The 13,580-nt window shown below is 40.7% G+C and overlaps 2 protein-coding genes across 2 annotated transcripts; both read left to right on the forward strand.

The window, feature by feature from the left end:
- Nucleotides 1-9,430: 9,430 nt before the first annotated feature.
- Nucleotides 9,431-10,429, forward strand: LOC122010771 (agamous-like MADS-box protein AGL29). Its single transcript, XM_042567251.1, has 2 exons — nucleotides 9,431-9,466; nucleotides 10,103-10,429. Exons 1-2 carry the CDS (start codon nucleotides 9,431-9,433, stop codon nucleotides 10,427-10,429), a joined length of 363 nt encoding a protein of 120 aa, XP_042423185.1.
- A 695-nt stretch (nucleotides 10,430-11,124) lies between these two features.
- LOC122010772 (agamous-like MADS-box protein AGL61) lies at nucleotides 11,125-12,940 on the forward strand. The gene is made up of 2 exons (XM_042567252.1): nucleotides 11,125-11,146; nucleotides 12,309-12,940. The coding sequence occupies exons 1-2, from the start codon at nucleotides 11,125-11,127 to the stop codon at nucleotides 12,938-12,940; spliced, it is 654 nt and encodes a 217-aa protein (XP_042423186.1).
- Nucleotides 12,941-13,580: the final 640 nt, after the last annotated feature.

The raw sequence follows: 13,580 nt of genomic DNA on the forward strand, positions 1-13,580 counted from the left end.
GCGCACCAAACAGGCGGTGAATAAGGATGCCGGAGCAGAAAGAGCAGCGTAAAGACGAAGGAGGATGAGGCAACAGTGCGGCGGAAAATGAGTCGGGGGCTTTATATTGCCGCCCGGGAGCAACCTCCACCGTCCGATCCAGGTCGTAAAAAATGAGGCCATCATCCAGTTGTCCATTTCAAACGACGGTTGTCCCATCGAAAGTGACGCCACCGCCATATGCTGACAAACGCACGATCGCCACGTGTCAACAGGATACTGGTTGCATTTAATGAGCGCCCCTTACCGTACGCAGCACACGTGAGGGGCAGTAGAGGAGAGAATTGGGCATGGATTCCAAGAGAATACAAGGCACGGACAAGATACCGCCGAACGGAGGAGCATTCCTAAGCCTGGACGAGCGGACTGATGTGGCGGTCGTTACTCAGTCAGATCGGCAGTCCAGTCAGTCGGACTTCGCCTCCTTCGACTAGACTTGAGGGGGAGGCAAGTGATCCGGCGGTTAGAACAGAGGACTCCCATTCTGAGGGGTCAATGCCACGTGGAGGTCAAAGGGCCAGGTGATCCGTCAAAGAAGGGTGAGCCGACCGGAGAGGGGTCAATGCCACGCTGTAGCCGTCCGGCCAAGTGGCCGACCGGAGAAGGAGAGGCCGACCTCCCGACCGGTCCCGGCAGACCGATCGGTGAATAGCCAAGGGCAATAGGCGCCCCCACTGAAGTCGGGGTTCCGACGCTCAATAGAACAGTAGCAAGGAGCCGAGAGGAAGGCCTAAGAGAAGATGATACTACTAACAGGCCCTACATAGTACCCTACCAAAAATCTGTTGGGTTTGGAGCACAGCGGAAGACATATAATGAATCATGGATCTTTCGTGGTACATATAGTTTTGCACAAAATTATATAAAACATACCTCGAGTCCTCGATAGGTGTGAATAATATCACGGACAAATAAGACAGATAAGAGCCCCACGTGTGACTCCTCTAGCGGTATCCACGCGCACTAGATCACGAACTTGACACGATCCGTTAGGTGCTAGCCACTTGGATCGACAAAGTCTTGGAAGCACTACTGATCTCTTCCGATGGAAGACGAAGTTGACGAAGGAGAAACGGAGAGAATGAAATCCTTACATTGATTCTTTCCGAGGATGGCTATTTATAGCTTCCAAGGAATACGAAGAGTTAAGTCTTCAATTAATTCATCATTTATGATCTTCATTAATAAGGAAGATGAAGAGTTATAGGCTCCATAAATTCTTCATTTATAACCTTCATTATGATAACTCTTCAAATTCTTCATTAATTATCATTATGATGACTTTTCGAATTCTCCATTAATCATCATGATTATGGCTATTTGAATTCTCTCTTCTTTGTATCAAATAAATCCATATTTGATCTTGATCTCGACTCGCTTCCGATACTCTTGTTCATGTCTACGTGCTATGTGTGCGACCCTCTAAGTTTTATACACGAAGGCAGTGCAAATCCATACACAGACTAAGGTAACCGTCTAGCAACAGTTTTTAGCCACCTAACGTGATAAAATTAATATCAGTCATAAACTGTAAACCACTATGAACCGATTACTGTGTAATTCAATCTCTTCATCTAAAGCCTACATCCCAATTAATTCGATACATTATGCATCATTACCAAATTAATTGTTTTACTTGATTTCCAAGATATAATAGACTCCTCTTGAATGATAAATCATTCCACCCATGGCCATGGATTTTGAGTCACTAATATCTCTATCAAGCGGCCAGGATGTTAACTCCTAATCCAAGAGAGCGATGAATCCTCTATTGACTCAACACTATTCTCTCTACATTTTGTCATACACCCAACTACCGTATTAATCACAATCCGATTAAAGACTGCTTTTAACGGCGTCAAAGCACATAACTCCACGCATAGAATAAATGAAGGTCTCAAGTCAAAAGATCAGTTACACTCGTTCATAAGAGGAATAACCAATGATGCTTAATATGTGGTCTCCTCTTGAGCGGGTCGTGTCCAGTGTACCTCTAAACTCAAGGCACCCCCAAGTACAACTTGGATATTCATCCCTCCGGTCTATCTCGACCTAGTCATACTCAGCGTTGATCTAGATATCCATGTCCCCTCTAGATATCTATCTGATCAAGGACTATTTTCATATTAATATACTCATTAATCTGTGGGACTTTATCATTAATCATATACGTACAAAAAAGTAATTAATTAATGATAAATTCTTGCCTTTATTAAATAATTATCCACAAAATACATAAAGAGTGTCTTGGCACATAAGTGCACACACTAACAATCTCCCACTTGCACTATTGCCAAACACTACGGACTCTCAGTCCTAAGCTCCTCATATGGGTCTCATGTTTCTGTAGAGGTAAGGCCTTTGTGAGTGGGTCTGCGATATTCTCGCTGGTATCTACTCTGCTAACCAACACATCACCCCTATGAACAATCTCCCTAAGGAGGTGATATTTCCTTAGTACATGCTTGGATCGTTGGTGAGACCTTGGCTCCTTTGCCTGTGCTATGGCCGCATTATTGTCACAGTATAGCACAACTGGATCAACAATGCTAGGAACCACTTCAAGCTCCGCTATGAAGTTCTTGATCCACACAACTTCCTTTGCTGCCTCTGAAGCTGCTATGTACTCGGACTCAACTGTTGAATCTGCAACTGTCTCCTGCTTGGAACTCCTCCAGCAAACAGCTGCACCATTCAGACAAAACACATATCCTTGTTGCGATTTCAGATCATCCTGATCTGTCTGAAAACTTGCGTCAGTATATCCTCTGACGACTAATTTCTCGTCTCCTCCAAAAATTAAGAACATGTTCTTTGTTCTTCTAAGATACTTGAGGATAGTCTTTACCACAGTCCAATAACCCTCTCCAGGATCTGACTAATATCTACTCGTCGTGCTTAATGCATACGAGACATCTGGTCGAGTGCATATCATAGCATACATTATGGACCCTATAGCCGAAGCATAAGGTATCTTGTCCATTCTAATTCTTTCCTCTTGTGTTCCTGGACACATAGCTTTGGAAAGATGCACACCATGTGATACTGGTAAATATCCTCTTTTGGAGTCCTGCATACCGAATCTATTCAGCATTTTATCAATGTATACACCTTGACTCAACCCTAGTAACCTACTTTGTCTATCTCGGTATATTCTAATACCTAAGACATAGGTTGCATCTCCAAGATTTTTCATTGAGAAACACTCTCCCAACCAAGTCTTGGTAGATTCTAGGCTAGGGATGTCATTGCCTATAAGAAGTATGTCATCAACATACAACACTAGGAACGTAATCTTGCTCCCACTAACCTTCTTATAAACGCAAGGTTCTTCTGGATTCTTGACAAAAGAAAAATCTTTAATGGCTTCGTCAAATCGCAGATTCCAACTCCGAGATGCTTGCTTTAGTTCATAAATGGACTTCTTGAGCTTACATACTTTATTGGCGTTCTCGGATTTTATAAAACCGGGAGGTTGTACCATATATACTTCCTCCTGTAACCTTCCATTTAGGAAAGCAGTTTTAACATCCATTTGCCAAATCTCGTAGTCCTTGTAAGCTGCTATAGCTAGCAAAATTCTAATGGACTTAAGCATTGCAACGGACGAAAATGTTTCATCATAGTCAATTCCATGACGTTGATTGAAACCCTTTGCCACAAGCCTAGCTTTATAGGTACTTATGTTCCCATCTATGTCAATCTTTTTCTTGAAGATCCATTTGTACCCTATGGGTTTTACCCCAACTGGCACATCAACCAACTCCCAAACTTCGTTGGTGTACATGGAGTCCATTTCAGATTTCATGGCTTCCAGCCATTTCTCAGAATCATTTGAAGCAACTGCTTCCTCGTAAGTCGACGGTTCATCATCTTCGATGAGTAACACTTCCTCATCTTGGGTTACCAGCCAACCATATCTGTTTGGCTCTCGGTGTATTCTTGTAGACTTACGTTGATCTTGCGTTTCTTGAGCAGTCCCGGATGAAGGAGACACTTGTGCTTGTGGCACTGTCTTATTGTCCAACTGTTCATCTTCCAACCTGTTTGTAGAGTCTATAATTTCTTCAAGACTTACTTTACTCCCACTATTTTCTTTAGAAATAAATTCTTTTTCCAAGAAAGTAGCATACCGAGCAACAATAACTTTATGCTCACTTAGGAGATAAAAATAATATCCCATTATAGCTTTGGGATAACCTACAAACATACATTTTATGGATCTTGCTGCAAGCTTATTAGAATTTTCATTCTTCACATAAGCATCACAACCCTATATCTTTAGATAAGACAAATTTGGTTTCTTTCCAAACCATAACTCATAAGGAGTCTTATCTACTGTCTTGGTAGGAACTTGGTTAAGTGTGTATGCTGCTGTTTCTAAGGCATAGCCCCAAAATGACATTGGAAGACTTGCATGACTCATCATTGATCTAACCATATCCATGAGTGTGTGATTTCTCCTTTCCGAAACACCATTCCACTCTGGCGTCCTAGGAGGTGTAAGTTGGGAAATTATCCCACACTCTTTTAGGTAATCAATGAACTCTTGGCTTAGATACTCGCCACCTCGATCACTCCGAAGGACCTTAATCTTCTTACCAAGTTGATTTTCTACCTCATTCTTGAACTCCTTAAACTTGTCTAGAGTTTCAGACTTATGTCTCATTAAGTAGACATATCCATATCTACTTAAATCGTCAGTAAAAGTCACGAAGTAGGTATACGCTCCTCTAGCCTGAACTTGCAATGGTCCACAAATATCACTATGTATGAGTTCTAGTGGTTCCTTTGCCCGTTCACCTATCTTGGTGAATGGCTTCTTGGTCATTTTTCCTTGTAAACACGCTTCGCATGTATCTATGGGCTCTAATTCAAAAGAGTCCAAATATCCATTATTGAGTAATCTAGCGATGTGTTTCTGGGTTATATGACCAAGTCTACAGTGCCAGAGATACGTTAAGTTTGAGTCATGTAATTTCTATTTCTTACTATCAATACAATAGATCGGTTCATCTAAGTTAAGAACATAAAGACCATTATTCAATGAACCATTCCCATAAAATACATTATTCAAATAAAAGGAACATAACTTGTCCTTGAATTGAAATACAAATCCCTTGGTGTCTAAACTTGACACCGAAATGATATTCTTTGAGAAACTATGAAAAAAATAACAGTTTTCTAAATTCAAAACAAGTCCACTAGGCAAATTTATTGAATATGTTCCTATAGCTAACGCAGCAACTCTCGCTCCATTAGCTACTCGTAGGTCCATTTCGCCCTTGGACAACCGTCTGCAGTCACTTAGACCCTGCATGTTCGCACAAATGTGAGAACTACTTCCAGAATCTATGACCCATGATGAAGAAACAGAAAGATTGCACTCTATCATAAAGATACCTGAAGCATCCGCTCCACTGGCATTCTTCTTCATGAAAATATAACAGTTTTTCTTCCAGTGATCTTTCTTGCCACAATGGAAGCATATTGCCTCCTTCTCATCAGATTGGGGTACTTGCATCCCTTTCTTAAGCTTCTTCTGAACTTGATATTTAGGATTCTTCACTGTATTAGCCTTGGGATTGAATTTCCCGGTGCTTGGACGCTTGTTGGTCTTTCTGACCATCATTGCATGCAGTGAAGGATTTACCTTCATATCCTTCTCAGCAGTTTTCAACATTACCATCAAATCAGTCAAACTCTTGTCCATGCTGTTCATGTTGAAGTTCAACACAAACTGAGAAAATGATGGAGGTAGTGACGATAAGACTAGGTCAACAGCCAAGTCCTGGTCTAACTTGGAACCTAAGCTCTCGAGCCTCTCTATGTACCCGATCATCTTGAGTACATGAGGCCCAACTTGGTTTTCTTCCTCCAGCATGGTACGAAACAGTGCTCGAGAGGTTTCATACCTCTCTACTCTCGCACAATCTTGGAAGAGCTCACGCAAGTGCTGATCAATCTCCCTAGCACTCATGTTCTCATGCTGTCTCTGTAACTCGGGAGACATAGAAGACAGCATGATGCATTGCACATCCAGTGCATCTTCCATATACTGAGAATAATATGACTGATCTTCCTCTGAAGCATCGGGTGTAGGCTCTTTCAGTGGTTCGTCTTCAAGCACATAAATTTTTCTCTCATGTCTTAAGACGATTTTCAGCTTCCTATACCAATCTAGGTAGTTGGAACCGAGGAGGATATTCTCTTTCTCGAGAATGCTTCGCAGAGATAAGGTACTTGTGTTTGACATCTAAAATTTAAAGCAGAGTTTTAGTATTTGTGGAATTATTTAATAAAGGTCTTTTATAACTCCTATTATTTTATTCAAGTCCAACAGCCCTCACTGTCAGAATCGGGAATTAGTTGGTAATAATTCCTAATAGGACGGAAACCCTGAATCATATAGAATGCACACAGCTGAGCTGTACCTACATGCTACATTCATCAAGTAGGCCTTAACTTGCCAATCACAAATCTATGTGACTTTCGGTATATTTTTGTCGAGCCTTATATTCTCAACTCTCGCCCCTCAAATCAGTTAACCTTAGCTGAGCTAAACAAGTCAACGAATTTGAGTTAAGTCGACCCACTAATAATTATGATAAATTATAGATGTTTTGACACAAGCCCACAGCTGAGCTGTACCGACTTATGTAAAAACTCTAACTATCATCATAGTTATTAGTGGAGGGCATTTAACAAATCTTGACTTTAATATATTTAAGGAATTTTTTGTAATTGTTAAAATGTCTCACCATAATTAACTACTTGTGCATTTGCACAATCTCATTACGGGATTTATCTCCATTATTCCTTATAGTCTTTTAAGACAAATAGGTCTCGGAGATTTTTAACATGTTAATCTACTTATGCCACAAGGAATTTATATCTAAATTACAACATGTATTACTTCCCATGTTATTAGATAAAATTAATTTCTATCATGAAATGCTACGGCATATAACTTGAAATAAAGAAATTAAGATTTCTTTGAAATCTCTCGAAACACTGATTCCTCAAATAAATTTTGAAGAATCGGTTTCGTACTATATGATCCGACCACGAATTTGCTCTGATACCACTGTTGGGTTTGGAGCACAGCGGAAGACATATAATGAATCATGGATCTTTCGTGGTACATATAGTTTTGCACAAAATTATATAAAACATACCTCGAGTCCTCGATAGGTGTGAATAATATCACGGACAAATAAGACAGATAAGAGCCCCACGTGTGACTCCTCTAGCGGTATCCACGCGCACTAGATCACGAACTTGACACAATCCGTTAGGTGCTAGCAACTTGGATCGACAAAGTCTTGGAAGCACTATTGATCTCTTCCGATGGAAGACGAAGTTGACGAAGGAGAAACGGAGAGAATGAAATCCTTACATTGATTCTTTCCGAGGATGGCTATTTATAGATTCCAAGGAATACGAAGAGTTAAGTCTTCAATTAATTCATCATTTATGATTTTCATTAATAAGGAAGATGAAGAGTTATAGGCTCCATAAATTCTTCATTTATAACCTTCATTATGATAACTCTTCAAATTCTTCATTAATTATCATTATGATGACTTTTCGAATTCTCCATTAATCATCATGATTATGGCTATTCGAATTCTCTCTTCTTTGTATCAAATAAATCCATATTTGATCTTGATCTCGACTCGCTTCCGATACTCTTGTTCATGTCTACGTGCTATGCGTGCGACCCTCTAGGTTTTATACACGAAGGCAGTGTAAATCCATACACAGACTAAGGTAACCGTCTAGCAACAGTTTTTAGCCACCCAACGTGATAAAATTAATATCACTATAAAATAAACCACTATGAACCGATTACTGTGTAATTCAATCTCTTCATCTAAAGCCTACATCCCAATTAATTCGATACATTATGCATCATTACCAAATTAATTGTTTTACTTGATTTCCAAGATATAATAGACTCCTCTTGAATGATAAATCATTCCTCCCATGGCCATGGATTTTGAGTCACTAATATCTCTATCAAGCGGCCAGGATGTTAACTCCTAATCCAAGAGAGCGATGAATCCTCTATTGACTCAACACTATTCTCTCTACATTTTGTCATACACTCAACTACCGTATTAATCACAATCCGATTAAAGACTGCTTTTAACGGCGTCAAAGCACATAACTCCACGCATAGAATAAATGAAGGTCTCAAGTCAAAAGATCAGTTACACTCGTTCATAAGAGGAATAACCAATGATGCTTAATATGTGGTCTCCTCTTGAGCGGGTCGTGTCCAGTGTACCTCTAAACTCAAGGCACCCCCAAGTACAACTTGGATATCCATCCCTCCGGTCTATCTCGACCTAGTCATACTCAGCGTTGATCTAGATATCCATGTCCCCTCTAGATATCTATCTGATCAAGGACTATTTTCAGATTAATATACTCATTAATCTGTGGGACTTTATCATTAATCATATACGTACAGAAAAGTAATTAATTAATGATAAATTCTTGCCTTTATTAAATAATTATCCACAAAATACATAAGGAGTGTCTTGGCACATAAGTGCACACACTAACAAAATCTCCCCAGCATATCGATGCATACGGCAGGCCGACGAGATGGGAATTCCGTCCGGCTGTCGCATAAAATGAGGGACATCCGGACGTCACTCCTCGTCCGGACGGACGTACCGGCCTGTGGGGTAGGGAAGGGCAAGGACATCTTCTGACAACTGTCAAGTCCTATGACTAGGTCATACTCTAAGTCTGACAGCTAGGTGTTCTATTGTCCCATCGAAGACGTGCTTGGACTGTAGTAGTATGGCGTCAGGTAAGTTTTCTGACAAACACATACCGAGGTATGGGTTGCAGATACGTAGGCGCCTCGGTGGATGTGCAGGAGCTCTTTCACCGCTCTATATAAAGAGCCTCATACTTCGCCGGAGGTACGCGTTCAAGACCTTTGGAGCTACTTCTTCCGCCACCTGCTTACCTGACTTGAGTGTCGGAGGGTCGCCGCCGGGAACCCCTTCCCGGCCCGACTTCTGTGCAGGTTCGCCGGAGCTTCGTGCCACCAGTCGAAGATCTACGTCAGCAGTCGAAGAGCACCCCGTGCCCAGCGTCCGTTGATTCAGCATACGGACAGGATCAATTATTAAATAAAAAAATAAAGTCAGCGATTGATTAAAAAAAAAAATTAAGATTCGTTTTAATTATATATGCGAAATTAGATTGAGAATAGAGAACGACATGAATTTTGAAAGATTTTTTTTAAAGTTTAAGTGAAAATTAAATTTCTGATAAAATAAAATAAAATAACCGATTCCTAATTAATTAGGAATGACCGGTGATAAATTCAAAAAATGATAAAATAAAATAAAATAACTAATTAGGAATGACAGTTGATTGGAAAGCGGCGCTTGAAAAAATGGTAAATTAGAGAAAAATTTTCAATAATGTTAACTTGGCATGTAATCCTTATATCCAAAAAATTTTGTTTTCACTCCCTGTATGTAAAATATTACTTGTTTCAACTCTCTCATACAAATATTGTTACCTAAATTGTCCTTCAGATTTTTCTTCTTAAAGTCCAAAATTGAATCCAAAATTACTTAAATAAATCCAAAATTGAATACAAAAAGTCCAAAAACGAGTATAATTCTTCTTAAAGTCAGCACTTTATATTAAAATCGAGTATATTTCCTATTAAAATTGTTTCTCTTATTTTTTAGGTATAAAAAAAATCTAAAAACAAGTATAATTCCTATTAAATTCAGCACTTTATACTAGAATCCAGCACTCTATTTTCTATCGAAATTAACTCTCATAATTTTCGGTACAAATAGTTTAAAAATGAGTATAATTCCTATTAAATTCAGCACATTAAACTAAAATAGAGTATATTTTGAGGTGAAAAAAAAAATCATACTTAATTTGATAGAAAATATACTAGATTCTAAGTCAATATACTTAATTTAAGAGGATTTATACTGATTTTAGACTTTTTGTACCTAAAAATATCATGGACAATTAGGTAAATATGTTTGACTGGGGAGTGAAAACAAAGATTTTCATAGATGGGGACTCCAAGCGACGTGCCGGTGTGTTCAAGAAGGCCAGCGAGCTCTCTGTTCTCTGCGGCAACGAGATCGCTGTCCTCGCCTTCTCGCCCAACGACAAGCCCTTCTCCTATAGCCACCCCTCCATCGAGTCCATCTTGGAACTGTTTTTCGGCGGTAGTGCCGACGCTGCACCTACTACCCCGCCAAGGCACCCTCTCTCCGCCGTGCTGGTTCAGGCGCTCGCCCGTCAGGAGAAGGAGCTGAGGGAGCGGCTCGAGGCAGGGAGGAGGAGGAAGGCGGCGCTCGAGGAGGCGCTGTGGGGGCCGCAGTGAGGCCCGGTGGACGACCTGTTGGGCACTGATGTGGAGGAGCTCGGGCTGTCGGAGCTCGATCTGCTGCAAAGCGCGCTGGAGTGGGTGTGAGCGGAGGCGGTGAGCAGGGCGAGGCAACTAGCCGTAGAGGCTTCACCGGCGCTGACCGAGGAGGCGAGCAGCGAGGGCTTTGCCTTCTCTTTTGCTCTTGTCACAGTTCCTGCGCCTAGTGGATTTTAGGGTTGATCCGGCGTCGATGCACCTCTTCCCTTCCCGTATTAGGTGACAGTTGGAAAATGAATCGAATGAATTCAATCTTCCTTCTTAATTTTCTTTTCTCTCTAAAATTACCAACTTTATTAACGGATTTTCTTTTATACTAAAAAAAATGTGAATTTGTATGGTTAGATTAATGTGGTGTGGTGTTTAGGAGAGAATCTCCGTTCATTTTTCATTTTATTAAGTAGCCACTAAATTTGGAGATCAGATTGGTCTTTTTTTTAGGTTTTTTTAAGAGAGGATGGTCTGGCTGTTGCGATTTCTTTTTAGCTTCACATTCCTAACTAGGTTATAATTTGAATTGTAATAAACGGCGGAGATTGTTGGCGGTGGATAAGTAGCTGGACTAGTTGACGACGAACAGGGTTGTCTCAGGTAGTCCATCCAACCCAAACTATAACATTGATGAAAGGTCACCCCAACCAATCATGGTAATCATGACCACAATACAATATGACCGTAATTATATTGTGACTAGAGGATCTTGCTCCTAAATTTGATTCTAAATTGAGTTTGAGTAGAAATGTACCATCCAATATGACTTATTTCGTTCCCTCAACTAGTTAAATCATATCGCTAATCATAAATAGCATGGATCGATAAGACATTTCGATACGGATCAAATGATCCAAGCAAATTAGAAGGGGTAAAAGGAAAACGGCACTTGAAATGGATGGGTCAAAATGCAATTAATCTTAGATAGAACTTATAATATAGCAAACAAATGGAACTTTTTGATAATAAATGGGTCCCTACTTACTTGGTCAAAATGCAATTCACTAACTTTTTACATTTTGTCTTTATCTTTTAGCTTCAAAAAACAAAAACAAAAAGTATACAGTTTGCTCAATCGTTAAATACTCAAGTTTAGAGTCCCAAATTGATAAAAAAAAAATTAAAAATGGAATATGTATTAAAAACAAAAGAAAATATTTTGAGGTGGTAAAATATGAAACTAAAAAAAACAATCAATATAAAATTATAATTTTTTTTATTATTGAAAATATTAATTAATTAATATGGGAATGTTATATTTAAAAATAAAATAACCAATTGTATGGAAAATAAAATACCCGATTATATTTATTATTGAAAATAAAATAACCGGAATGACGGATGTAGGGGTGTCAATTCGGGTGGGTTGGATCGGGTTGAGTTTTTTTTTTTTTTAACCCAACCCGAACCCGAGTTCAACCCAAAACACATAAACCGGAACCCGAACCCGACCCATATAACCCGAAAATTTGATTCAAAACGACTTTTTAAGGCTATTTTCCCTATAATTCTTTACTTTTATCTCAATACTCCATCATTATCATACAAATATACAAAAAAACATCTAAATTTTTAAAATAAAATTTGATTTAACCCCAAAAAAATCCATAAAACCCTATATTTAAGTCAACCCGGGTCAACCCGGGTCAACCCGAACCCGACCCGAAAATTTTTTACTCTCCAACCTGAACCCGACCCGAACCCGAAAATGCCCAACCCAAACCTGATTTTTTTCGGATCGATTCGGGTTGGATCGTCGGGTTGGGTTCATTTTTGACACCCCTAGACGGATGTGATAAAATAAAATAAAATAACCGTTAGGAATATACTCTCTATATATACACAGATGCTTCGCCGGCGATTGAAAAAAAAAAAGTGACGGGTGGGAATACGACCACAGAGTCAGAGGATCGAGATGAAAGCTATCCAGAAGGAGGCGGCGCGGCAGGTGAGGCGGCGCGGCAGGTGTGCTTCTCCAAGCGGCGTGCCGGCGTGTTCAAGAAGGCCAGCGAGCTCTCTGTTCTCTGCGGCGCCGAGATCGCTGTCCTCGCCAGCGGCAAGCCCTTCTCCTACGGCCACCCCTCCGTCGAGTCAATCTTGGAACGGTTTTTCGGTGGCAGTGCCGACGCCGCGCCTGCTACCCCGCCGCGGCACCCTCTCTCCGGCGTGCTGGTTCAGACGCTCGGCCGCCAGGAGAAGGAGCTGAGGGAGCGGCTCGAGGAAGGGAGGAGGAGGAAGGCGGCGCTCGAGGAGGCGCTGCGGGGGCCGCAGTGGGGCCCGGTGGGCGACCTGTTGGGCGCTGATGTGGAGGAGCTCGGGCCGCCGGAGCTCGACCTGCTGCAGAGCGCGCTGGAGTGGGTGCGAGCGGAGGCGGTGAGCAGGGCGAGGCAACTGGCCGTAGAGGCTTTACCGGCGCCGACCGGGGAGGCGAGCGGCGAGGGCTTTGCCTTCTCTTCTGCCCCTCCTGGTGGATTTTAGGGTTAGATCCGGCGCGATGGCACCCCTTCCCGTATTAGGGTTCTTGATGTCAGTTTTTATTTTAGGAAAAGGCAAACTGTTTAAAGGAAATTTCCCAGGCCACTTTGACTGAAAAGTATTGAAATATTTCGTCTTTTCATTGTCATGCAGATACCATATGTTGTGATTGATACAAACCGTGTAAATACCTCTAGTAAGAACCATATCGATTTTTATCCCCTAGTAGTTTATTCATTTTAAAATGCAACACTTGAATGGGCTCTTGGCATTTATGTGGTGATTGGTTCAGACCATGCATATTCTTTTAGTTAAAGCCACATGAATTTTTATCTAGTAGTCTGTTTGGTGATGCACTAGCTTGAATGTTTTGTGATGCACCAGCTTGAATGAGCTCTTGACATTAAGCATTGAGTTATCTGTTTGTAATTAACTTACGTAAGTACTTTGTTTTGATACATAGTTGACCAGCAAGCATATTGCTCCAGGAATCTCATATCCACTTCCCACTCCATCGGCAAGTGAAATTTGCATTTCTGAGTATATTCATAAAGAACTTGCTAATGTGGCTACAATTATGGGTCTCCAAAAAGATGATCAAAGAGATTGTAACATTATATGCTCTGAAGTTGTTGAGGACTCA

The sequence above is a fragment of the Zingiber officinale genome, chromosome 8A (assembly GCF_018446385.1).
Source record: "Zingiber officinale cultivar Zhangliang chromosome 8A, Zo_v1.1, whole genome shotgun sequence".
Classification (NCBI taxonomy): Eukaryota; Viridiplantae; Streptophyta; class Magnoliopsida; order Zingiberales; family Zingiberaceae; genus Zingiber; species Zingiber officinale.